The sequence below is a fragment of the Giraffa tippelskirchi genome, chromosome 14 (assembly GCF_054371585.1).
Source record: "Giraffa tippelskirchi isolate mGirTip1 chromosome 14, T2T-mGirTip1v1.2.pri, whole genome shotgun sequence".
In the NCBI taxonomy this organism is placed as follows: domain Eukaryota; kingdom Metazoa; phylum Chordata; class Mammalia; order Artiodactyla; family Giraffidae; genus Giraffa; species Giraffa tippelskirchi.
Genome location: NC_137288.1, coordinates 49,830,206 through 49,855,033, shown reverse-complemented (window position 1 = coordinate 49,855,033; position 24,828 = coordinate 49,830,206). Strand labels below are relative to the sequence as shown.

The 24,828-nt window shown below is 45.7% G+C and overlaps 2 protein-coding genes across 12 annotated transcripts in view; one reads left to right on the top strand and one right to left on the bottom strand.

Moving 5' to 3' along the window:
- Window positions 1-24,828, top strand: part of DLGAP1 (DLG associated protein 1) — a 762,891-nt gene that overhangs the window by 678,345 nt on the left and 59,718 nt on the right. The window lies entirely within an intron of this gene.
- On the bottom strand, window positions 4,545-24,300 carry LOC145534449 (uncharacterized). Its single transcript, XM_081561960.1, has 4 exons — window positions 24,145-24,300; window positions 12,162-12,283; window positions 9,336-9,472; window positions 4,545-7,156 (listed from the first exon to the last, which is right to left on the bottom strand). Exons 1-4 carry the CDS (start codon window positions 24,254-24,256, stop codon window positions 7,153-7,155), a joined length of 375 nt encoding a protein of 124 aa, XP_081418086.1. The 5' UTR covers window positions 24,257-24,300; the 3' UTR covers window positions 4,545-7,152.

Below are 24,828 nucleotides of genomic sequence, written 5' to 3'. Positions count from 1 at the left end.
TCTAAGAGGCGAGATGGTGACACAAGCCCCCACCCACTTTGGATGTCACCCACTTTGGATGCGCCTTTTGGAGGGATGCTGCAGTTTCAGTTCACATGGGAGGTGATGCTTTGATCATGGATCCGGTGTGCTTTGATTTCATAAACAAAAGCTCTCCTGGCCTTGTGGAGCTTTTGTTCTCCTTTTTTTCCTTCTTGTCACTTCCTTCTATTTAGATAAGTTTTTTCTTCCAGTTGTATTGAGATATAATTGACACACAGCACCGTATAAGCCTGGGTTTCCCAGGTGACACTAGTGGTAAAGAACCCCCCAGCCAGTTCAGGAGACCTAAGAGATGCAGGTTCGATCCCTGGGTTGGGAAGATCCCCTGCAGGAGGAAATGGCAATCCACTCCAGTATTCTTGCCTGGAGAATCCAATGGACAGAGGAGCCTGACAGGCTACATTCCATAGGGTCACAAAAAGTCAGACATGACTGAAGTGACTTAGCATGCATGCAATGAGCGTAGAAAGCTCTATTAGGAAACGCAAGGTTAGGTGTTTAAGTTCTTGTGGGCTTATCATAGAAGATGGTTAGATGAACTAGATTAAACAAAATGAGACTTATTATACAACCATCGAGGCCTGTCTAATATCCACTTTGATACCATAAACTGATATGACAAACTTTAGGATCTTGGTGAAGTTTATACTACAAACAGGCTCATTTTCCAGATAAAATAGGACTCAAAGACTGATGGTATCAAGGACTGATGGAGTCAAATATTTCTGTTAAGAACAGCAAATACGCAACGCCTTGTTCTTATTCTTTAAATATTCCCACTCTTAAAAATGTAAGGTTAACAGACTACTCACTATGATCTTTATAAAGTATAAAATTATTCCATTAACAGTATGACATTCAAAGCAGTGAAATACACATTAATGCAACTGAGAGAAGAAAATAAAAGGATGAGATCATGAGATGAAAGAGAAAAAAAAAAAAAGCAGCTGCCCAGCAGAAAAACAAACAAAACCCCAGAATTCATAGTGAAATGCAGTTGATTTATGAATGGAAAATATTTAAAGTGCTATCTAGTATGAAGGAAGAGTCAAGTGGTAATCTTTCCAATATATTTGGAACTGGTCCTTACCAAACCTCTATTATATTAACATATTTTTTAAGAAGTAGAAAAGCATTTTTTAAAAAGTAATCAGAATCAGGACTTCCCTGGTGGTCCATTGGTTAAGACTCTCTGCTGTCAATGTAAGGGGTTCAAGTTCAAGACCTGGTTGGGGAACTAAGTCCCATACGCCATGTGGTATGGCCAAAGGATATGAAAAAGAAAGAAAAATAAAAATGAAAAGAATATTAAAAGCACAGAGAGAGAAGGAAGTGCTTTAACAAAATATTCTATTACAATTTGCAAAAACTAAAGAATCAATGGGATGACTTTAAGGCTCAAAAGTATAGAAGGAAGACCATAGAGACAGAGGATGAGGAATGACACGAGCTCCAATAGCACCTTCTACCTCATGGCTCTGTTCGGAAGGGAGGAGTGTAGGGGAACTCAAGTTTGGTTCTGTAACACCTCTGCCTCTATTGCCTTGGGGCTCCTGGCAGCAATTCCTAGCAGGCTTAACTTCTCCCTTCATGGGAACCTTTACATTACCTGCCTAATGATTTTGTGATGGCCACATCCTACAACAATGCAAAGCTTATGTAAGCATTTGGGTACATGCCACCTGCTAGCTTTGGTGGCCAAGACCTATGAGCAAGACCCTTTGGTCATCACACCCTGTTTGAGCTTGCATGTGTGTTTTGGAGTGTATGGGGTGATGGGAATATCCCTGCTGAGGTCCAATGAACAACCCACCCTCCATACACACACACACCCAGCTGGAGGCCCAGGCTGTGTGGAAAAGTTCCATTACTGGGAAGCTAGGAGAAATGCACTCAGGTTATAAAAGGGAAAACTTTTCCTTTTCACAGAGCCTTGAGGAATCTCAAGGAGAGATGTTGTTAGCAGAACTTGAAATAGACTGAATCCTTTACATAGGTGAACTTGTGTATTGGATCCATTATACATGAGAAACCTGGAAATAGGAGATTCCAGGGCTGGTGTAAACAATTGCTATTAATTGCAATTAATAACATTAACTACAACCAATTCTAATTCACTACAGTGGTGTTCAGCATTTACTTTGTTTCAGGTCCCTGCACTGGGACCTTCGCCTATATTATCTCACTTAACCTCTCAACGATCTATCAGAGAAGTACTATCTGCATGCCCACTTCACTGACAAGGACTCAGACATCACCCAGCTAACCCAAGGCTGACCCAGGACTGAAAGCCCTGTCTGTGTGATTGCATAACTTTAAGCTCTAGCAGGAAAGGATGGCCACACTCGTGTTTTCAAACTGAGTATCTTTCCAACTAGCCACTTTGGGATTGCCTTGGGTAACTCAGAAAAGTCACCCCTTCTGCAGGCCCAGGATGGGAGAGCGGGGGCAGTGTGTAGGATCTCGTGAGATCTCGGGTGGGTTCTGTAACCACGATCTAGCCTTACTCTGTCTCTTTAGTGCAGCATAGACTATGAAGAGGCTGGGAACCCATAGAAACAGGGAGACTGAATTCTAGCCTTCCCCAGCACCACGTTTCCCCTTCAGAGCCCATCTTGGAGCCTTGATTGTGCCCATCATTTCCAGATCCCAAGCCAACATAAACACAACATAACTAGTTTAATTGTAGGTTCAGTAGGAACACACACACACATCCAAGGAAACACAAGTGCCCTTCATTCCTAAAGAGCTAGCCCAGGTCACTTATTTTGTAGGTGAATCTCAGCCTGCACCAGAATCACCCAAAGGGCTTTTTAAAACACAGATTGCCAGGCCCCACCGCCCCACCGCCCCCACCAGAGCTTCTGAATCCTGGGTCTGGGTGAGGCCTGGGAACTTGACCCATAGGTTCCTGGTGCTGCTGACTCTGCTGTTTGGGGGACCACCTTTGAAAACCACTGTTTTAAGGGACAGAAGCTTTAGCTTTGTGATTACATTTCTGAGCACCTGTCTCTGCCTGTTTAATTGTGATAGCAGCTGTTCATCCTTACCGCCTGTATTGGTTTCTTATTGCTGTTGTAACATTATTACCACACATTTAGGGACTTAAGACAACACTAGTCATCTTACAGTTTTTGAAATCAGAAGTCTAAAAGAGGTCCGCAAGGACCTCTCCATTATGGCGCTTCCAGGGGAGAATCCAATTTCTTGCCTCTTCCAGCTTCCAGAGGTTGCCTGCACTCTTTGGCTTGTTGCCCCTTCCTCTTGGGTCCTCAAAAATAGCAGTGGAGTAGCATCTTCAAACCTCTCTCTCTCTCTTACACACACACACACACACCCCTCTCTGCTTCTGGAACCACCGCTTCTTCTCTGAGTTTGGCCCTCCTGCCTCCCTCCTAGAAGTCCTTGTGATTTCACTGACCTACCCCAAGGAAGCCTACCTCGATAATCCAAAGTAATCATTCCATTTTAAGACCCTTAACTCAACCCACTCTGGTGTTCTTGCCTGGAGAATCCCATGGACAGCGGAGCCTGGCAGGCTACAGTCCATGGGGTAACAAAGAGTCGGACACGACTGAGCAACTGACACTTTCACAACTTAATCACACACACACGAAAGTCACCTTTGCCAAGGAAGGGAGTGTACACAGATTTTGAAGATTAGGACGTGGGCATCTTCAGAGGCCTTCATTCTGTCCAGCACCCTAACCACCTGACAGCTGCTTACCCTCCTGAAGCACAGCACCCTTCCCATCAAAGAAGCACCAAAACCAAAACTGCGTCAGGATTTGCATGATGCAACCCTGCCTCAGACACTCCTGGTAATCAAGCCATCTTGCAGAGATAGAGAAAGGGGGAGCCGGGGGGGATGTGGGGAGGAAGGCAGGAACCCCAAGGGAGTTAGCAAAGTGCCTCTTAGACCAGGCCCCAAACACCTATAAATCTCTCCCCACATTTGCCAGACTTTCTAGAACCAAGAGCCAGGGTGCTCCCTCTGTGCTGGGAGCCTCCAGGGTCCCCGCTGGGCCTCACCCCAGCCTCAGCCTCCAGCACCACCTCCCAAAAACCTGCCAGCAGGCGCTTGTGAGAGACGCAGAAAGAGGAGCTGTACTAAAAGTTTTCTTGCCTTTTGAGTTTCCCAGGATGACCTGCAGAGCTTTTCTGGGCTGAAGTCCCAGCCTCCAGGCTTTCAACTTTCTGTCGGTGCATTCACTTGCTCCGGCTGCTGTAAAACTACCAGACTGGCCTGCTCAGACAACAGAAATACACTTTCTCATAGTGCTGGGGCCTGGAAGTCTGAGGGCAGGGCGTGAGCAGGCTGTGTGTCCCGGAGCCCCTCTTGTCGGCTTGCAGACGTCTGTCTTCTCCCCCATCCTCAGGCTGCCCTTCCTCGGTGAGCACACTCCCCTGGCACCTCTCTCTTATTATTAGGACCCAATCCTATTGGATTCCAGCTCACCCTCATTTGACCTCGTTTTGACTTAATCACCTCTTTAAAAGCCTTTTTTTTTTTTTAAGTCTTTATTGAATTTGTTACAATATCGTTTGTTTTATTTGGCCAACAAGCATGTGGGATCTTAGTTCCCTGACCAGGGATTGAGTCCACATCCCTTCACTGGAAGGCCAAGTCCTAACCAGTGGACCACCAGGGAAGTTCCTCTTTAAAGGTCATATCTCCAAACATGGTTGCCTTCTGAGGTCCTAAGAGTGAGGACTTCAACAGTTGAATTTGGGGGAGCACACCCTCAGCTCATAACCGTGGACTGTGGTCCTGGGAGACTCATAAAGTTCACTTCCGTCCCTTCTCTCAGTGTAACAGGTTGGCTCAGTGCAATTAAGGCAGGTGTGGGGAGCGGAAGGTCAAGCTAGAATGGTCACAGTGTGCACCTCAGCCTAGGTCTGCCTCTTGGTCCTAGGACAGGGATGGGAGGAAGAGAGAGGAGGTCAAAAAAGCCCCCGCGGGCTGGGTCTTAGTCTCTATAACCAAGAAGCAGCATTTAAGGCTCACCTTCCCAAGAGCCGGTTCCCTGCAGAAGACTTTTTGCTGGATACACAATTTACTGCAAGTCACAGGCACTCCACCAAGTCAATACACACCCTGGACCCAGAGGAAATAAAGAAGCAGACAGTGAGGGCTTGTGTTTGACGGCCTTCTGCAAGGTCTGTGTGGTAGAAAATGATTTCATCCTCAAGGCATGGCTCTGAGAAGGAAGTCAAACAGCCCACAAGTTGAAACAAACCAAACAGCCTTATCTTATTCTTGATTCATGGGTTCCTCTTTCTTCAAAGGAAACCTTTAGAGGCAGGACGCTATGAACTGTCATTATCAGAGTAACTGCTGTTGCAAAGTCCCTCCTGGGACCTCGCATCTGTGACTCATAACACCTGGGATGTCTGACTTTTTTCCCGGACAGATCTTTGCTACTCACTAGTCAGACTCACTACCCAACATGGGCTTAAAAGAATAAATATACATAAGTGCTTAAGTATAACCCATGTGCGTGCTCAGTTACATCTGACTCTTTGTGATCCCGTGGACTGCAGACCACCAGGCTCCTCTGTCCATGGAGTTTTCCAGGCAAGAATACTGCAGTGGGTTGCCATCTCCTCCTCCAGGGGATCTTCCTGACCCAGGAATCGAACCCACGCCTCCTGTATCTCCTGCACTGGCAGATGGGTTCTTTACCACTAGCACCAACTGGGAAGCCCCTATATAGATAAATATATGTTTATACTAAGTGAAATAACCCATCACAAAAAGGACAAAGACTATATGATCCCACTTACATGAGGGGCCTACAGTCGTTAAATTCAAAGACAGAAAGTAGAAGGGTGATTGCCAGGGCTGGGGAGGGGGAAAGGGAAGTTCTCATTTAATGTAAAGAGTTTCAGTTTTGCAAGATGAAAAGAGCCTGGAGATTGGTTGCACAACAATGTGAATGTACTTACTGAACTGTACACTTAAAAATGGAACACTGTACTTTTTATGTTACATATATTTTAGCACCATATTTTTAAAAGGCTGCTGTTGGCAATCATGTAATAGAACCGACTCGTGGTTGGGGTCAAGCAAACCTAAGTTTGAATCTCATATCTGCCACTCACTAGTTTTGGGACAATGTTTTGAGTTTTTTTGTTTAGTGCCTTCTGCGTTTTACTATTAATATTTCTCCATTTCTAGTGGGCAGGAATTTGTAAAGAGCTTCAGCTGGGTCATTCTGGCCCAAGGTCTCTCCCCAGCTTGCAGTTGGGTGGGTGGACGGCTGAAACACTGGAGGCTGGCCAAGTATTTCCCCCTCTTCTTACAGTCTCAAGGCTTCTTCATGTGGTCTTTCCACGTGGCTGACTTGGGCTTCCTTTCAGCATGGCAGCCTCAGGACAACAGGATGCTTCTGTGGTGGCTCTGGGCTCCAAGCAGGCAGACGTCCCAGGGACAAAGGGAGAAGCAGCATCACCTTCTCTGATGCAGCCTCGGAGGCATGTACTCTCAGTTCCTTCATACTCTCTTGGTCACAAGCAAATCACACACTTCCCCAAGTTCAAGGGGAAGGGTATTAGACTCCACCTCATGATGGGAAGTGGCAGAGTTCTAGAGTAGAGTTGGCAAATTATGATCATTGGACCAAACCAGGCTCACCTCTCCAAGGCAGCCATGTCCGTGAGTTTATATCGTGTCTGTGGCTTTGCCACAAAGTCAAAGTTGAGTGTTTGTGACAGATACTGTGTGGTCTGCAAAGCCAAAAATATTTACTGTACAGCTCTTTATAGAAAAGTTTCCCTGTTCTAGAAGACCGTGTTAGATGGAAAACATTGCTTTAGCCACCTTTGGAGTATGATATTGGCTGCAGGCAGGTTACCAGCCTCTCTGAAGTTTACCAGGGTCTCCAAACCTGTAAAAAGTAATGATCTCTGTGTGTGTGTGTGTGTGTGTGTTCAGTTGTATTCGACTCTTTGCGACCCCATGGACTGTAGCCCACCAGGCTCCTCTGTCCATGGGATTTCCACTGGAGTGGGGTGCCATTTCCTGCTTCAGAGGATCTTCCTGACCCAAAGATCGAACCCGAGTCTCTTGCGTCTCCTGCAGTGGCAGGTGGATTCTTTCCCACTGCGTTACCTGGAAAGCCCATAAAAAAGGAATGATGATCATACGTAAAATGTACTTAGCACAATTCTATGCCTATAACAGTTCTTCTCCTTCCAGGCTTAAGTATGATTTGAGAGTCACTGAAAGGCATTTACTGCTGGTGTAGTTCTATTAGCTGTCAGAAATTCCCAATTTAGACCTTACTTGGAATTTAGGCAGACTTTACAGACGCCCTCTATTTAAACACATATTTATTACTCTGGAGGAAGGATCTGTTTGCAAGAATTCTTTTAAAAATGCAATCCTCCCCATCCTCCAGTGCATTATTTTATTGGACTCACTAGATTTTTATCTTCCAAGGAGCAAATACTTAAGGGACTGGGGCAACCTGGTAAATTTGGAATTGAGTGAGTAGGGGAACAGCACGGCAGTGGTGGGTCTCCGGTGGCCTCAGGAGAGAAAAACACATGAAATTTGACCTGCTTCACAGTTAAGCTCAGGGCTGCCTCTGACCTAGACAAAGCAATGAAAAATATTTTCTTGCCCTCCCCTTGCCCGTTGCCTCCCTTTCCAAGTGCCCAGACTGGTTATCTCTGCCCCAAACTCCTCCACTGGCCCAAATCTCCCTTGGATGTTTTCTCTCCTCCCTTGGATATTTCCAAAGCCAGTTCTCCAGCTGATGATCTGCCTGTGACTCTGCTTTCTTCCTAGCTCCACATTCAAACCAGGTCCTTCGAGAGCCTAGGTATTCAAAGCTTCTGAACTCTCTCTCTAGAGGAAAGCTTCTAGCCAAGAAAATAGAAACCCCAAACAGGCCCTTACAGGGATAAATTAGACCAACCAGTCCCAACTGTCCTATTCATGGACCCAAAAAACACTGAAATTAACAACTGTGTGTGTGCATCATTTTAAAAAACTATAATCTATTTCCTCTCCAAATATGTTTGACTCCAATCACTCTTAAAATTCTACTTAGCTTCACCCTGAGCTGTGTTGGAAGAATCGTTCCTTTTCGTTGTACCTATTTGTTGCTGTGTTATTTTTACATCAAATATTATGATTGTTTGGGGGGCAGTGGAAAGGAGACGTTTATGACTAAGTGATTAGAGACCATTCCCTTTGGCCCTATTAATTTTTACAGCATTTTCCCCATCTTACTTTGTTGAGACTTGCAATTTTGTGCAAATTTTATAGAACACCTTCTGGTATCTGCAGAATCCCAACTCAGTTTCAGTCAAAGGCCAGTTGAGTTTATGCTGCTCCAGGAAGAATTATGGTTTGGAAACATTACTCAGCTGGCTGCCAAAAAAGTATCAACTGTTACTACTATGACCTGTGCTCCTCCTACTGTAACCTCAGCCCAGCCCTTTGCAATTACCAAAGGGCTTTACAAGCTCCGCCTCCTCAGTGTTCACTCTTTACAGTCATTGTCCCATTCTACAGATTGTTGTAAAAAGAACATGAAGTAACACAGACCTACTCATGGATGGACCTGGAATTCCAAGGGCTCTGGCTCATACATTCATACTTAAATTCACACTTCATTAATTCATACTTCCTAAGTGTACCAGAATGCTTTTGTTCATTTTATATACAGTATTACGTACAAAGTGCTGCCAACCATTCTCTTCCAACCATTTCAACCATCCACTTCCCTGGTGGCTCAGTGGTAAAGAATCCACCTGCACGCAATGCAGGAGACACAGATTCAATTCCTGGGTGGGGAAGATCCCCTGGAGAAGAAAATAGCAACCCACTCTGGTATTCTTGCCTGGAGAATCCCGTGGACAGAAGAGCCTGGCGGGCTGCAGGCCATGTGTTGGAAAAGAGTTGGACATGACTGAGCCACTAAGCACGAGCAACTGTTCTCTTAAGCTCAAAAAAAATTTTTTGACAACATACTTCCTAATCCCTCCTAGGTTAGCAATAGGAAAATGGACTAAAATGAGAGCCTTTGAGACACGTTTAGTAGAAAAGCTTTGGTTGTTTTGTTTATTTTTAGCTCAGGTAAACATCTGAGGAGTAACTAAAAATAAAAATGCATCTGATGTGGTCAGTGTTTGTACTTTTCTGACTAAAACTGTGAATGTAAAGGTCACATGAAATCAGAATTTTTGTGTGTGTCTGTAATAGGAGCAACTGCTGGTGGAGGTACTGAACAACAGAGTTTTAGCCTGAGATTCAGTTTGTTTCGTCACCTACCACCTACCTGGCACCAGACGACAACTGAGACATCTGGTTGCCAATGAGATGAGATGGCATCATTGGACCACATCTGTGTACAAGTATAGCTTCAGAGTTTCGCGGGCCTTCTGCACAGGAGCAGGGGTACTGCTGGCTTACTAGCTGCTAAGACAAAACAGATTTCCGTTTTGAAATAGTTGATGTTGTTGTTGTTGTTTAGTCGATAAGTCATGTCCAACTCTTTGGGACCCCACAAACTATAGCCTTCCAGGCTCCTCTGTCCATGGGATTTCCCAGACAAGCATACTGGAGAGGGTTGCCATTTCTTACTCCAAGGGATCTTCCCAACCCATCAAGAGAACCCACATCTCCTGCATTGCAGGCAGATTCTTTGCCACTGAGCCACCTAGGAAGCTGTATACTATTAACTGAGCACTTACTATGTGTCAGGTAATATTCTTAGCATTTCTGAGATAGTACTTCATTTCATCCTCCCAACAACCATGCAAGGGCTACTATCCTCATTTCACATAGTTAAAATAACAACTGATTATTAAACAGATTAAACAGCCTTCCTTAGGCCTGCCTCCAAAACTTATATTCTGAGACATCATGCAGATTGCCTCTTGAAAGCAGATAAAGTTATTGTTGTCTGTTTGATAGGTTTTTAGTAATTTAAGTGCATCATCTTAGGACTGGTATCCTACCTAATTACTATGGCAAACTAGGGAAATTTAGTTGACTTGGAGAGGGTCTGTGCTTTTAAATTCTCAAGCACTTGAACTTAAACAGAGCAAGTTAGCCCCATGCACGTCCTGCTCTCCAGTCCTGTCTAGCCGGAAGTCAATCGTGTTGACCGTGAGCGCAAAGGAAAACATACTTGAAAATGTCTTTGGTTTGTCTGTTTTTGTCTTTTATAAACTGAGTGGTAATATAGAAAGTAGGAAAAAAGTTTTAATCACTGATGGGGATCCATTCTGCAAGACCTCAGAAATTCGTTGCAGTGTCTGCATTTTCCAAGGTACAAGACAACAGAGGCTGGGGCCAGTCATCCATGGGATTTCAGGATGTGGGAGCTTCAGAGGGTGGAAATAGGGCGTGTGTGTGTGTGTGCTTAGTCGTTTCCGACTCTTTGCGACCCCATGGACTGTAGCCTGCAAGTCTCCTCTGTTTATGGAATTCTCCAGGCAAGAATACTGGAGTGGATTGCCTTTTGCTTCTCCAGGGGATCTTCCCGACCCAAGGATCAAACCTGAGTCTTTTGCATCTCCTTCATTGGTCATTGGCACGTGGGTTCTCTACCTCTGCACCACCTGGGAAGCCCACTTGGGAATGGGGCATAGTGGGGCAAAGCTGATAAAAATGGACCAGGCAAGCCACAAGCCTCCACCAGAGGGGAGGGCTCAAGCTTAGCAAAGATGCTAGACTTTCACAGGACATTTTATGTTCTCTCCGTATCTCCTCCTCTCAGTGAATGGCTCCAGGGCTGGGAGGGCAGGGCGTGGGGCTGCTCTAGCTGAGTGGTAAAGGAGGGCCTCTCTAAGGAGAGGATTTATGAGCTGAGACCAGAGGGATGAGAAGAAAGTTTAACAGTGAACACTAGGGACAGCCGTCTGGAAGTGTGCTCTCTTGCACATGGGACATCCACGTAGGACTCTTTATGCTGGAGAAACCCCAACGTCTGAAAAGGATAGATCTCCCTGCTCCAGTAAAACCTCCTAAGGGAGGTTTCAAGATGGTTTTTGCAATTGTGGAGTTTTGTTGTATAAAAAAACATAGAAGGAAAGAAGAAAGAGCCTCCTTCCTGTGTTTGTGGGGCCTCCCTAGTGGCTTAGAAGGTAAAGCATCTGCCTGCAATGGAGAAGACCCAGGTTTGATTCCTGGGTTGGGACGATCCCTTGGAGGGAGAAATGGCTACCCACTCCAGTATTCTTGCCTGGAGAATTCCATGGATGGAGGAGCATGGCGGGCTACAGTCCATTGGGTTGCAAAAGAGTCAGACACAATTGAGCGACTATCACTTTTCCTGTGTCTGAGATGTTAGTGCCACACCAAATCCCCTACCATGATATCAACTATATCACTGGGACTTCCCTGGTGGCCCAGTGGGTTAGACTCCATGCTCTTTAATGCAGAGGTGCTGGGTTCAATCCCTGGTCAGGGAACTAGATTGTGCATGCTGCAACTAAGACCTGGTGCCCCCAAATAAATGGGGAAAAAAAAAAAAACTACATCTTCTGTCTCATGACACTGCGAGGTCATCAATGCCATCCTCAATGGATAAGGAAACGGGGCGAGAGCTGAGTCATCTGAAGTCCTTCATCCAGTAACTGGCAAGTCAGGATTGGACCAGCTCTGGTCATCTTTAAGGCACCACTAGAGGAAGCTGGGCCACCACAGCTGAGCACATCTCTGAAATAGAGATGACCTGGTTTGGTGATCTCGTGCGTCATCGCATTTGCCATACAAAATCATTTAAGCCAACATGCGAGTAGAGCAGGAAACAAAGACCTACTTTATCACTAATTTCTCTCTGCTTTCACCCCAAAGCATCAGCACAGGACCGGAACAAGCAGAGCATGACGAGTTCTACAGGAAGGATAGGTAGGAGGTGCTCACGGAACACAAAGGAAGTGAATCCTGAAGCATGAACAGTTTCCCAAGGCAGGAAGGATGCTTAGCATCTGTAAAGTCACTGCCTAAGTGCCAGGCCAAACAGATCAATTAGTAAATCAATAAAAGGTTTAAGAAGAAAATTAGAGTGACTCAGATGTTAAAGGCATTCATTTTCTCCAATCACAGCAAGTCTAGAGGCAGGGCAGCCAATGAATATACAAAACCAGCTTCTTGCCATCTTTCCTGTCTTCTGGATTAGAGGCTCCTTGTGGTCCCCAGAGGGCAGCCACAGTTCAAGGTGTCTCTCACTGATGACAATGTTCAGCAGAAGAAAAGGGATGTCCTTGACTTGTGTCACTGTAAAAAAAAGGAAGTTAACTTTCAACAAAGCACTTGCAAGAGAATTCTCTTCTCATCCTTTATCTTGCAGAACAGTGAAGATTCAGCCTCCACATCTAGGGAGGGGTCTACCTCCCTGAAAAGTCATGCATGCCCAGTTAGCAAGGAGAGTGGTTATAAGAAAGCAAACAATACCTGCCACAGGTATAAAGGCATGAAAAAAGATGGAATTCTGAATGTTGGGGTGGCCAAAAAGTTGTTAGTTGTGAAAATGTTAGGAGAGGCTAAAAATATACACTGTGTGCATACATGCTTCAGTCAAGTCCGACTCTTTGCAACCCATGGGCTGTAGCCTGCCAGGCTCCTCTGTCAATGGGAATCTACCATGCCCTCCTCCAGGGGCTCTTACCCACCTAGGGATCAAACCCAGGTCTCCTTTGTCTCCTGCACTGGCAGGCAGGTTCTTGACAACAAGCGCCAGCTGGAAAGCCTGATACACACTGCAGCCAGGTGGAAGAGGCATGATATGCCAGTGTTTGGCTGTCTCACAAGTACATGTTCCTCACTTTTAAAATATCAGTAAAATATCAACAATGTTAAGTTTTCATTATTTTTTATGGGGCAATTGTATAAAATTTCCTTCAAAAACAAATGGTTTAAAAAATGACAAAATAGACAAAAACATATATAGTAAAACTATTTAATCAGGCCTCAGCAGTGAAGAAACATCAGTGTACCTAATTTTTATTCTGACATTTGTACTTTTTTGTGATTACAGTAGTAATGCATGGCCACTTTTTTTTTTTAATTGGAAAATTCCGAGAAGCCCAAAGAATAAAGTAAAAATCATCCACAGACCACCACTTGGTTATCACGACTCAGTGCTGAGTGTGTTTTATCTAGAGTTGCAGTCAAAAGTGACTTCAAATTTTCTGTCAAATGAAGGCAAGCTACTGCCAGTCCGTTCAGAGGGGGAAAAGCAACAAATAAACATACAGGCTGAGTTAGAGTGAAACAGGGCACATAACATGGGCGGAGGGCAAGAATGATCGTTGTTTTGTTTCTTTTTTTCCCTAAAGGGGTGTATTTCTGGTTTGTTGACTGTTTTACAGAGCAGGTCTAACCCCCCAGCTGTGTAACTGAGCAAAGAGGACAAGTTCTTTCTGAGGAAAGAACACAAGTGTATCCTTGAGAGCCGGTCTGCGGGGTAGTTCTGGTCAGGATAATGGGGGAGGAATGGGGGACCCGGCACAGGGACTGAGGCCAAGTCTCAACCTGGTGAGTTACAGCGTTGGTCCTCGAGTTACATCAGGTCAGGGCACGGGGGGCCTCAGCTCTAGAAAAGCCACTAGAACGCTCACATTGGCACATTGAGAAAGGCTTGTCTATCCTCTTCGAAGCAGCCCTTGCAAGGGGTCAGGATGAGCAAGAGTTTAATTTTGCACTTCCACTTTTTAAATATTTATTTGGCTACACTAGGTCTCAATTGTGGCATGTGGGATCTAGTTCCCTGACAAAGGATCAAACCGGGGCCCCCTGCATTGGGATCACAGGGTCTTAGCCACTGGGTCACCAGGGAAGCCCCTGCACTTTCAATTCTTAAAAGGAAATCTGAACATGTCTTCATCTAACAGCAAACAACAGCAAGGCTGCTTTTAGAAATGCTGGAACCTGCCTGGGCAGGAATCTGTTACGAATGGTGTTGGCTTTTGTTTTTTTTAAGCCCTCTTTTTCTTTATTTTTATGATTCTCTTTCAGGCACACTTGTTAGTGGCGCTACTGGTTTCTGGGTAAATGGTTTGCTTGCTGCATGCTGTTAAAAATCTACTGAAAGACAAACAGTATCCTTCCACCAAAGAGCCGTATGACTTTGGAAAAGTTACTTAACCTCTCTGGTCCTCAGAAAGTTCAAGGCAGAGGTTCAGAGTGGCAGCTTGGAAGAGATCTTAGAGATCACGGAGCTCTGCTCCTCGTTATGATCTGGGACTCAGAGAGGGTGAGTGACCAGCCAAAAGTCCAACAGCTTCCCCCGTGTTTTATTAACATCTTGATTTTTAAAAGGAGTCCAGTGAATTTAGAAATTAATTGGGTTGTGTTTCAAGAGCAAATGAACAAGAGACTTCAACGTCAAAGGAATGAAAACTAAAGCCTTGAGAAATAGATATGATACTTTATAATAACTATCCAAATGAGTTTGTAGGAAAGAAATGTGAACTAAGATGTGACACATTCTATGCACAATATTTACCCCCCTCCAAGTATTTACAGGATACCCCTTTGGAACTTAAAGTCCAGTAAAGAACTGAAGATAATGATGTAGTAAGTGCTGTGTCAGATAAAAAGTGAGGTGTTCTCATGAGAACTAGAACGCATTTAGGAGGATTTCTGGAAGCCTTCCTGGAAGAGGTGACACCCCAGCTGGTACATGAAGGAGAAAGAGAGCAGAAAGTTCCTGCCGAGAAATTCCATCTGCAGAGGCCAGGGAGTGTGATGGCTCGAACATCTAAAGGTAAAAGCTGTTAAGAGGATATGGAGTTCTGAGACCTTAAGGATGAGAAACTAAGTAATTCGGAATCTCCAAAGCCCTGGATGCTGGTCTTTATCCTGAGGGCAGAACTGTTAGCTGGATCCGTTCAGAATCTCCCACTGCTGCTTGGAGCATGTACAATAATTTGGAGATGAGGATCAGACAAACTCAGTGAGACTGATTAGAAAAAATATTTCTCAAGCTCTTTGGACAAACAAGATACATTTTACCTGCTAACCCAGGCAACCAGACCTGGGGACACACACTGAAACAAGCGTCACAAAACCGAACTGACTTTGCCTTTGTTTGATGCACTCTGAAGTTTTCTAATCCACTCCATTTTTTTTTCCTTTTTTTAATGGTGAAACTGTGGGACCCACCTCAATTGACTCATGACCCATTAATAAGTCACACCTGGTAGTCTGAGGCACCTCGAGGTAGGAATTTTGGCTGTCATCCTCCAGAGAGGAGATAACAGGATCCAGGAAAGCAGAAAGGAGGATAGTAGGTGGAAAGATTCCAGAAGGATTTAAGAGAGAGGAGGGTTAGGACCCAAAGGAATTAATAAGTTGTGGCTTGAACTCTGGGTACTAAAACGGGTCATCAGCTAAGATGGGGGATGTTAACTTGAAGAATCTACCAGGAGGGTAAAGATACTGAGTGTTTGAAAAAAAAAAAAAAAAAAGCCCATTTTGTTTGGTCAGTGTAAGTGTAGCCCTTCATTTGAGGTCTATTGGAAGAAAATCATTTGAGGTCTATCTGAAGAAAAACCATCTAAAGATTACATAACTCCAGAAAATGGTCGTTTTACTTTAAAAAGGAGCAAAATGGTGGCACTAGAAAGGAAGAAATCATTCCTGGGGGTTTCTGCAGCGAGCCTCAAAATCCTACTTAGAAAGAACAGGCAAGCTCACATCCCCAGGAAATAACCCAGATCAAAAGTCTCACCTGATTCTTTGCTGTGGCTGCCACCAGCTTTTCTAAGACTGAGAACAGGGTAAGTATAGCCTCTGACTTTTCATGTAGCAAACCGTTGGCAGGAGCTAACTGCTGTACAAAGTTTGCACAACTTTTAGAACCCCCGATCGCTAGTTCAGGAAGGGAGCAGGCGTTGCTTATGCACTTCTTGTAAAAAATGAAAATCCATTAACTTGATTCTTCACGCAAGCTCTCCTACAGCATCAGGTTAAAGGGGCTTTTTTTCCTTCCTCTTTTCAGAGCTTTCCAGAGTCCCAATCTGGCTCCTTCTAAATCTTTTCTTTTACAAAACAATAGGGAGGGGTGGTAGCCTGTGGCTAGTTGAAGATTTTGAACAATAGGTGTTTCTGAGCCAGGTTTATTGAAATGGTCCTGTCGGTGTCCTGGGGGGGATTGTAAATGAGATGTCGACAGGAGCTCTTTTGTGTGGACAGCATTCGGCCTGAAAGAGAGGAATTTCCTTTCTGTGCTAGTATTTAAAGTAGATTTGTTGCTGCTTTCCCTGGAACTTTTTATCCAACTGCCGGAGCTAACAGCACTGGATGAGTCACTCAGTGTGGCTAAGACTTCCTCCCCTCCCTGGCAGGGCTCTGACTCTCAGGCATTTACATTTGGAAAGGATGGCTCCTAAGAAGATTGCTCGGATTTTCATCAGCTTGAGCCTCTTTTTCAGATCGTCACAGGGATCTGAGCCGGCAGCCATCCTGACCCCCCAGGAGCCGGCAGCCACACGGGGCTGTTTTTCTTACTCCCTGGAAGACTTCTGGCTGTTTTGTTCCCTTTCTTTTTTAAAATCCAGGGAGGGAGAGACAAACATCTCCTCCGACTTAGGCCTTTCCTTCCCCCTTTTTTGTAAATGACAGGCAATTTCAGTTTACTGTAATTACTTCGGGCTGAGGTTGGACAAACCCCACCCTTAGAAGATAAGGTAACCGTTTTATTACCTCTCAGCCAGGTGCCTGGGGGTGACAAGGCTGCCTTTTATCTGGAGACGTGACAAGGTTATCAGCAACTGAAAGGGGCTGAACCTTTGAGCGGTGGCCATTAAGATGCTTTCCCTTGACTGGGATCAATTTCCTAACTCATTATTGGTAGTTAATTTTGATCCAAAGACCAGCGCTGGTAGTTTCCTCCAGTGTTTCCGCATTCCTGCACTTCAGCCGTGTACCGATGAATGGTGTAAATTGCAACTGCCAGCCAATCCCATAACAGGAGCTTGACATTCTAACCACAGCCTCAAACATACAACCCACAGAATAGTTTAAAATTCTCATTTGGTAGCTTTGCAGTGGGCATAGTTGCTTTTTCCAAATAATTGATGAATAAAACCTTCCCTTATGACAGTAGAAATCCAAAAGAATCAAAATGAATCACCTTTACTAGCCAAGGTTACACCAGGAGGCAGTCCAGGGCTTCTTTTATTTACTTTTTTAAAATTAAAAAAAAAAAAAAAACTTTTTATTTTGTATCAGAGGATGGCCGATTAACAAACAGTGTTGTGATAGTTTCAGGTGAAGAGTGAAGGGACTGCTATACATGTACATGTACCCTTGTTTTAGATTTTTTTAAAAATTAGTGCTTGATGTATTTCTGTTTGCAGTTCACTGACACACATTGGTTTATTCTTAAATCAAGCTTATTTTACATGGATTCTCTGGGTTATCTCTTGGATTGGAAATGTGGGATAAAAACTTCTGTTTTGAAAACGGTTTTCCAACTGTGTCCTGGGTAGAGCTTTAGTGAATGAGGAATGCTCTTGCAGATAAACTTTTAGGCAAGTGTCCTGAGCTGTGCTGTGCTATGCTTAGTCGTTCAGTTGTCTCGACTCCTGAGTTGCATCAAGTGAGCACTGCACCCATCCTGGACTTAGCTCAGAAACACCCTCCTGTCAGGACACATTAGGGTGGGTGGAAGAGAAGAATGTTACTTTTATCTCTTTTGCCCTGAATCAGATCGCAGTTGAGGGTAGGGGGTGAGAATGGGGAAGAGAATGTTGGAAGGGATGACTCAAAACACATACACAACACACACAACCTTGCAGATATGAAGTGTTTATCTCCAAGGACACATCAGACGACTGCATTCTGTAATTTATGAAGATAACATTCCACACTGTAGAAAGATGCCAGTTAAAAGCCACTATTAGTACCCCTTCCCAGGTGGCGCTAGTGGTAAAGAACCCACCCACCAATGCAGGAGACAAAAGATGAGCGTTCAATTCCTGGGTTGGGAAGATCTCCTGGAGGAGGGAATGGCAACCCACCCCAGTATTCTTGCCTGGAGAATCTCGTGGACAGAGAAGCCCCGCAGGTACAGTCCATGGGGTCATAAAGAGTGGGACACGACTGAAGCGACTTAGCGTCTATTACTATTATTAAAAAAAAAAAAAAAAGATGTTTCTAAGGACAGCAGTGAAAACACACACAGTGAAAAACCAACAAACATCCAGAACTCCACACGGTCAAGGAAAGAGAGAAGTTGTTGGAACTATTATTGAATTTGATCTTCGATTCCTCTTTTCCTTTAAGATATAGAAACCTTGCCCGCCCACCAAGGCACGCCCACACGGCCCAGTCACTACCCATCCACCACCCTCCTCCTGGGCTGGGCTGGGACAGAGTTCTATCCAGGACCAGACAAGCCTGGGAAAAGGAGGCTCTGATGCCCGAGGCACCTGAAGTTGTGGCCACCATCCTTCAGTGACTCTGCAACCCTATAGCCTGCCAGGTTTCTCTGTTAATGGAATTCTCCATTTCCTTCTCCAGGGGATCTTTCCGACCCAGGGATCAAACCTGAGTCTCCTGTGTCTCTTGCATTGACAAGTGGATTCTTTACTACTGAGCCACTAGAAGCCTCCAGAGGTTCTGAAAACCAGAGACCAAAACCTAATCTGGCAGCTACTTGCAGTGTGACTATTTCACCTCTTCCAGCAGACAGACGCCTTAGCGTCCGCATGCTCCCGAGGTGTGTCACGCATATCAGTTTTCTACAATCCAAGTTACAAGTTCCAAGCACGTTTGACCAAGAGATTCAGAAAAGGGCTTTTGGACACTGTTCTCATGAGGGTTCAACGGAGACTCTTAAGGACCCAAGTATAGGACAGCTCTTTAACAGAAGAGAAAGGAGGCTTAGATGGTGACAGGCGAGTGTATGCTCCTCGGTTCTGTCTCGTCACAACAAAGATTTGGAGTGATGGACATTAGAGCCCTCAGTGGGTCACAGCTCTCAGGTCTCGAACAGACGTGTTATAGCTCTTAGACGAATCAGTGTTACAGCTCTTTTATTTAGATAATAGCAGGAAAATCCATCCTCAAAGCGTGAGGGCATGCTGACCCAAGGACGTGAAGAGAAGAACGCCCCAGCGCGCGGGAAAGGGTGGGGGGGAGCGCTTTGGCTCCTCTTTTTATATGTTTTTTTTCTTTTCCCTGGGCCTGCCCTATGCAAATTGGGCTTAGCCAGAAGTGCTGTTCTACCCGAAGGTCTCACTCAGGTCCTCGGACCTTCCTTTGTTCTATTTTCGCGGGCTTTTCCCTTCCTTGTCTTTTAGCCACCGCCATTTTGGACTCCTGTTTCCTATTCTAACTACCTAACAATGGGAAGAACCCAGGTTCCAATCAGACCCCAAGGTGGAGAATGTGTGTATCCCCACCATGTTTCCCCTTTAGTAATCCTAAATTTGTTTTTGATATCTGTAAGTCTGTTTCTGTTTTGTAAACAAGTTCATTTGTGTCATTTTTGAAAAACTAGATGCCACAGGGAACTCTCTGGCAGTTCAGTGGTTAAGACTCTGTACTTTCAATGCAGATGGGCCCAGGTTCCATCCCTTGTCAGGGAACTAGGATCCCACAAGCTGCATGGCATGGCCAAAAAAAGAAAAAGAAATTAGATACCACATACAAGCTATATATCGTGATATTGTCTTTCCCTGACTTACTTCACTTAGTATGATAATATCTAGGTCCATCCATGTTGCTGCAAATGGCATTATTTTGTTCTTTTTCATGGCTGAGTAATAGTCCATTGTATATATACATATATATATATATATAAAACTCCACATCTTCTTATCTATTCCTTCTGTCAGTGGCATTTAGGTTGCTTCCATATCTTGGCTGTTTTAAATAGTGCTGCAAGGAATAATGGGGTGCGTGTATCTTCTTCATTTTTTAATGGCTTTCCCCGGATATATGGTCAGGAGTGAGACTGCAGGATCAAATAGCAGTTCTGTTTTTAGTTTTTTAAGGAACTTCCATACTGTTCTTCATAGTGGCTGTACCAATTTGCTTTCCCACCAACAGTGTGGAAGGATTCCTTGGATATTATTCAACTATGGCAATGACCAAAACCCCACTGAAGAGTGGAAATGGAAATGCAGTCTGTAAGTGGCCCTTTACGCCCCCACTGTAAAGGCTGATGGTGTTTGCTGTGTGGTGTGGACAGAGAGAGACAGGGGTAGGGGGGTTGGGAGGTTGGGGCCCGGCCAAATTCTCTGGACCTGTGTCCTCATTTGTCAGTGACACGGCTGGATAATGAGGTGTCATTTGAAGGCTGATCCTGTCATCTGGGAGTCAGTAAGGGGCCCCTGGCGTCCTGTCTGGGCCCAGTGAGCTGGTAGATGGTATTCCACAATTTAACCCACAGAGTCTTTCCTGGTTTTCCTTTGAGGAGGGAGGTTCCAGGGAGGAAGGAGGAAAGGAGCCGGATGAATAATTAGCTGCCTCACTGCACAGACCAGGCCCTCACATGCCCTGCTCTGCAGACACAAGTAATCATTCTTCCTCGTTGCGCTCCAGCCCGCAAGAAGGCGAGCTGGAGGCAGTTTCTTGCTCCTTTGCTTCCTCGCACATCCTGCCTGTCTCCCCAGGTTTGTCTGGAGCAAAAGCTTCTGCTCCAGGCTGAGCCCTTCCACCAGACGCTGTGTCCACAGGGCAGCAGCATCACGAGTTCTGCCTTCTCTCTGGAGTGCAGAGAGTTGGCCAGTGAGCAGAGGTTCCTGATCGATTCAGCCACAAGTTTCACTCAGCCTGACAGACACTCCTGACCTGGCTTGGTTTGGACACAGGTCACTCACTCTGTATGGCCAGCTCACTGTTTCGAGAGAGACCAGTGGGCAGTGTGTGCCCAAGACTGTCCTCCCACCTGGTACCCATCAGTCACTCTCTCCTGGGGGGGTTGGCATCCCTGAGGTCTGCTGTATGGCCCAGACATAGCTCCACGGCAAAGAGTCCTGCTGGGCTGTGTTTGTACGGTGGGTGTCTCTTGCTTTTCAGGTCCCATGGTGCATGTGACACTAGTTCTCATGAAATGAGACCAGGAATAATGAGGCACCAAAGAATAAACTGTGGTGTTGAAGAAGACTCTTGAGAGTCCCTTGGACTGCAAGGAGATCAAACCAGTCAATCCTAAAGGAAATCAGCCCTGAATATTCATTGATGCTGATGCTCCAATACTTTGGCCACCTGATGCGAAGAGCTGACTCATTGGAAAAGACCCTTATGCTGGGAAAGACTGAGGACAGGAGAAGGAGATGACAGAGGATGAGATGGCTGGATGGCATCACGGACTCAACGGACATGAGTGTGAGCAGGTTCCAGAAGATAGTGAAGGACAAGGAAGGCTGGCGTGCTGCAGTCCATGGGGTCGCAGAGTCAGACAGGACTTAGGGACTGAACAACAGCAAAGAGTAAAATGAGTGGAAGGAGCTGAGGAGGGAAAGCAGCTGCCTGGGGCAAGGGCAGTGAACATGTGGCACCGCCCACAGCCATCTACTTGTGCCCCAGGGTAAAGCCCAGCAGAGAGGGTGGAGGAAGTTCAGAAGATAATCCACAGGACTTATTGCTTCCAGCTGATCAAGGTGGGCCATTCACAGTCTAACTCCATGTCAAAAGTCAGCCAGTCACAGCTGGACTTGGCCAGCACTCAACCAAGGCCAAAGAGAAACGGGTATCGGTGACAGGAGGTTGTGTCACAACATCCAAGGTCACAGATTGGCTTTGCTGAGTATTCATTTTTCTTTCTACCCTGGTAACCTTGCTTTCCTGATTATTAGTCCCTTTTTCTTCTTCTCCAGGAAGTCCCTTCTCATCCCTGTTCCTTCCTTCAGGTAACAAGTATTTACCACCATTCCACTATGTGCCATGCATGATCCAAGTACTGCAGTCGTCACGAACACAAGAGACAACAATGCCTAACCTTGTGATCCTTACATCCTTAACTAATTACTCTGTCTCAGTCTGGGGGGAAAAAAATTCAGCTAACAGAGAATATAGGCAAGTGTTGCTGAGAAGTGACATCTAACAAGAAAGGAAAGCTGGCTGATGAGCTTAATAGAAAAATGTCCTTCCCCACTCCTGACACCATCCTCACTCCAGGCTTCTTGTCTTCCAAGACTCAGTCTGCTGGAGACTGAGGAAATGGAGGACCAGCTGCCCAAACAGGAAACTTTATTTCATTCTGTAACCCTGACCTTGAGCCCCAAACCTTCCCCTCCTGTCAACAGTCCATTCAACCCAGGAAGACTTGCTGACCTGGCAGGGACAAATTTTGAAAACTACACAAAATGTTACAGACATTAAAAAAGAAAAAAAAAATCCCTAGGCCCTAGAGGAAGTGGTATATCTGATTCAGTGGTTAGAAATCGCTTCATAAAGTCATGGAACAAATGGAAGTTTAATCCTAACAGATGACACTGCCGGGGCAGTCACTTATGTGCATGGATGACTCAATAGCACCTGTTGGAGAGGCTGGGAAAGTGAGCCGTGAAATCCTGAAGGCATTCCCTGCTAGAAGCAATGGCCCCACCTGGCAAATTAGTAAACCGGGCGTTCTCAACATCCTGCCTGGAACCTTTGTGCCCAGTTCTATGAAGGCTGTGACTCACCTGAGTTACCGGTCAAATGATTCTTACTCAGAGCCCTCTGTTTTTAACCTTTAATATTAAATGATCGAGGCAACCGCTAGCCAAATGTCCATCTACTTTCAAGATGTTCCTTTGAAATGATTGATTTTAGGCAACAACTGGTTTTACAAAGGGCAACCCTCAATTTCTCTAGTGTTTAACAGGTTGCCAAGCTTCATTAAAGGTCCACATTAGAGTCTTTGGACCTCAGTCCCTGGACCTGGGCCTTCTAAAATGACTTTCCTCCAAACATCATTTAACTTCCTTTAATTTACTTAATTAATGGAATTTTCTGAAGGTAACAGTTACTTTGATCTGAATCTCTTTCTTAGTTTCCGGTTAACATTTCCAGAGCAAGACAAGAATGGAGTGAGGGGCGGGAGCTACCAGCAGCTCACAACTGCAGTTCTTCCTCCAAATCAGAGACCTTGGAGGGCGGGAGGAACCTGAGAGGAAGAAGGCTAGTCGAAAATACTGCCCTTGGCATTTTCGTGGGTGTTTGCCCCACACACAGATAAAAGGGTTGGGGGTGGGGAATGACAGTGTGCTGCAAAGCAAGTTCTCTGGAAGCTGGGCCTGCAGCTTGGAAATCTTCAGTCATCTTTGCAAATCAACCAACCGGAAACCAGCAATGGGAATTAGAAATGCTTCTACCCTGAAAGTCTCCTGCAAACTAAGGACAAATTCAGACAGAAATGGAAAATGCAAGTCCCACCCAGCAGGAATCTCAGTTTCGGCTATTCATCCTCACAGCCATCCACCTAACCAAAAGGCACAGCAGTTTTTGCTTTGCACCTCGCCAAGGAAGCAAACACTGATGCCCTAGGTGCTGGTTGGGGGGGTGGGGGTGGGGGACAGCAACCTCAACCCACAGATCTTACCTTTCAGTAAGGGGAAAAAAATTTGTTGAGGTGATAAGTTAAAAAGCAAGACATTCTGAGTCGTGACTTCCACTCTGCGTTTTTTGAGACCAACGCAGCCCCTGTTGTTGTTTAGTAGCCAAGTCCTGGGCTACTCTTTTGGGGACCCCATGGACTGCAGCTCGCCAGGCTCTTCTGCCCATGGGATTTTCCAGGCAAGAATACTGGCATGGGTTTGCCATATCTTTCTCCAAGGGATCTTCCCGATCCAGGGATCGAACCTGCGTCTCTTGCACTGGCAGGCGGATTCTTTTACCACTGAGCCACCAGGGAAGCCCATCCCCTTTCCCGCGTGGCTTACCTGGGAGCCCAGCCTCGGAGTTCAAGGTACATCAATGATGTTCCGTGCTTTGGTCACCAGGGGGCGCGCGCGAGCGGAGCTGCCCGGAGCGATACTTCTGTTTTCTCAGACTTTGAGTTGGGAGGCGGGGGAAGGGCAAGGGGCGGAGGGAAGGGTGGGGGTGGCGAGGGAGATGCAGCTGGCTTTCAAAAAAATCCTTTTGTTCTCTGTAATCTTGCCGCTTGCCAGTTTAGAAGGCCAAGGTTGCCACGTTACCTGTTGCCAGGGTCCTGCGAGTGCCTGGAGAAAATGTGGGCGACAAAGGTAGCGCGCACAGTCCTCGGGCTCGGTGGCTCTGCAGCCCTTTGCCCCGGCTGGGCGCTGACATTTGGAAAGCAGCTGCTGCGATCGCCGAGCAGTTTGGTTGTAGTTGTAACAGAGGAGTGGCTGCGTCTTACATCATTTCCAGGCATGAAGTGCCTGGGGCTTTTTTTTGTGTGTGTGTGTGTGTGTGACTAATTTTCGGATCCCTGCCTCCTTGGAGTCTGGGACAGTACATGCACTGTGCACGACAGCCTCACCTCAGGAAGCCCAAGTTTTGTAGCAACTTGTTAAAACAACTTGGGTGCCTCTTAAAAAAAAAAAAAAAAAAGCTGTGACTCTGAAACAAACCTTTCCATTCTTCCTTCTGAAAACAATGTTGCGTTTGATTAGCCGCGGAGGCTCGCTGGAAGTCGGCTTTCCCCGGTGGAGCCTGGCTGCTATCGGTTGAATAGATCTCGAAGCCAGACAAGCCAGGGCTTGGGGCATTTGTCTGGCATTAGGAAGTGTCTGGAATACTGGTAACTACCAACTGGCCAGTCTTATGACTGCAAGAGTTATGACACCGCCCCTCCCTCTCTGTCCACATGCCTCTCCGCCCCCCTCCACTGCACACAAGCCTGCTTCTCTCTACTTAAC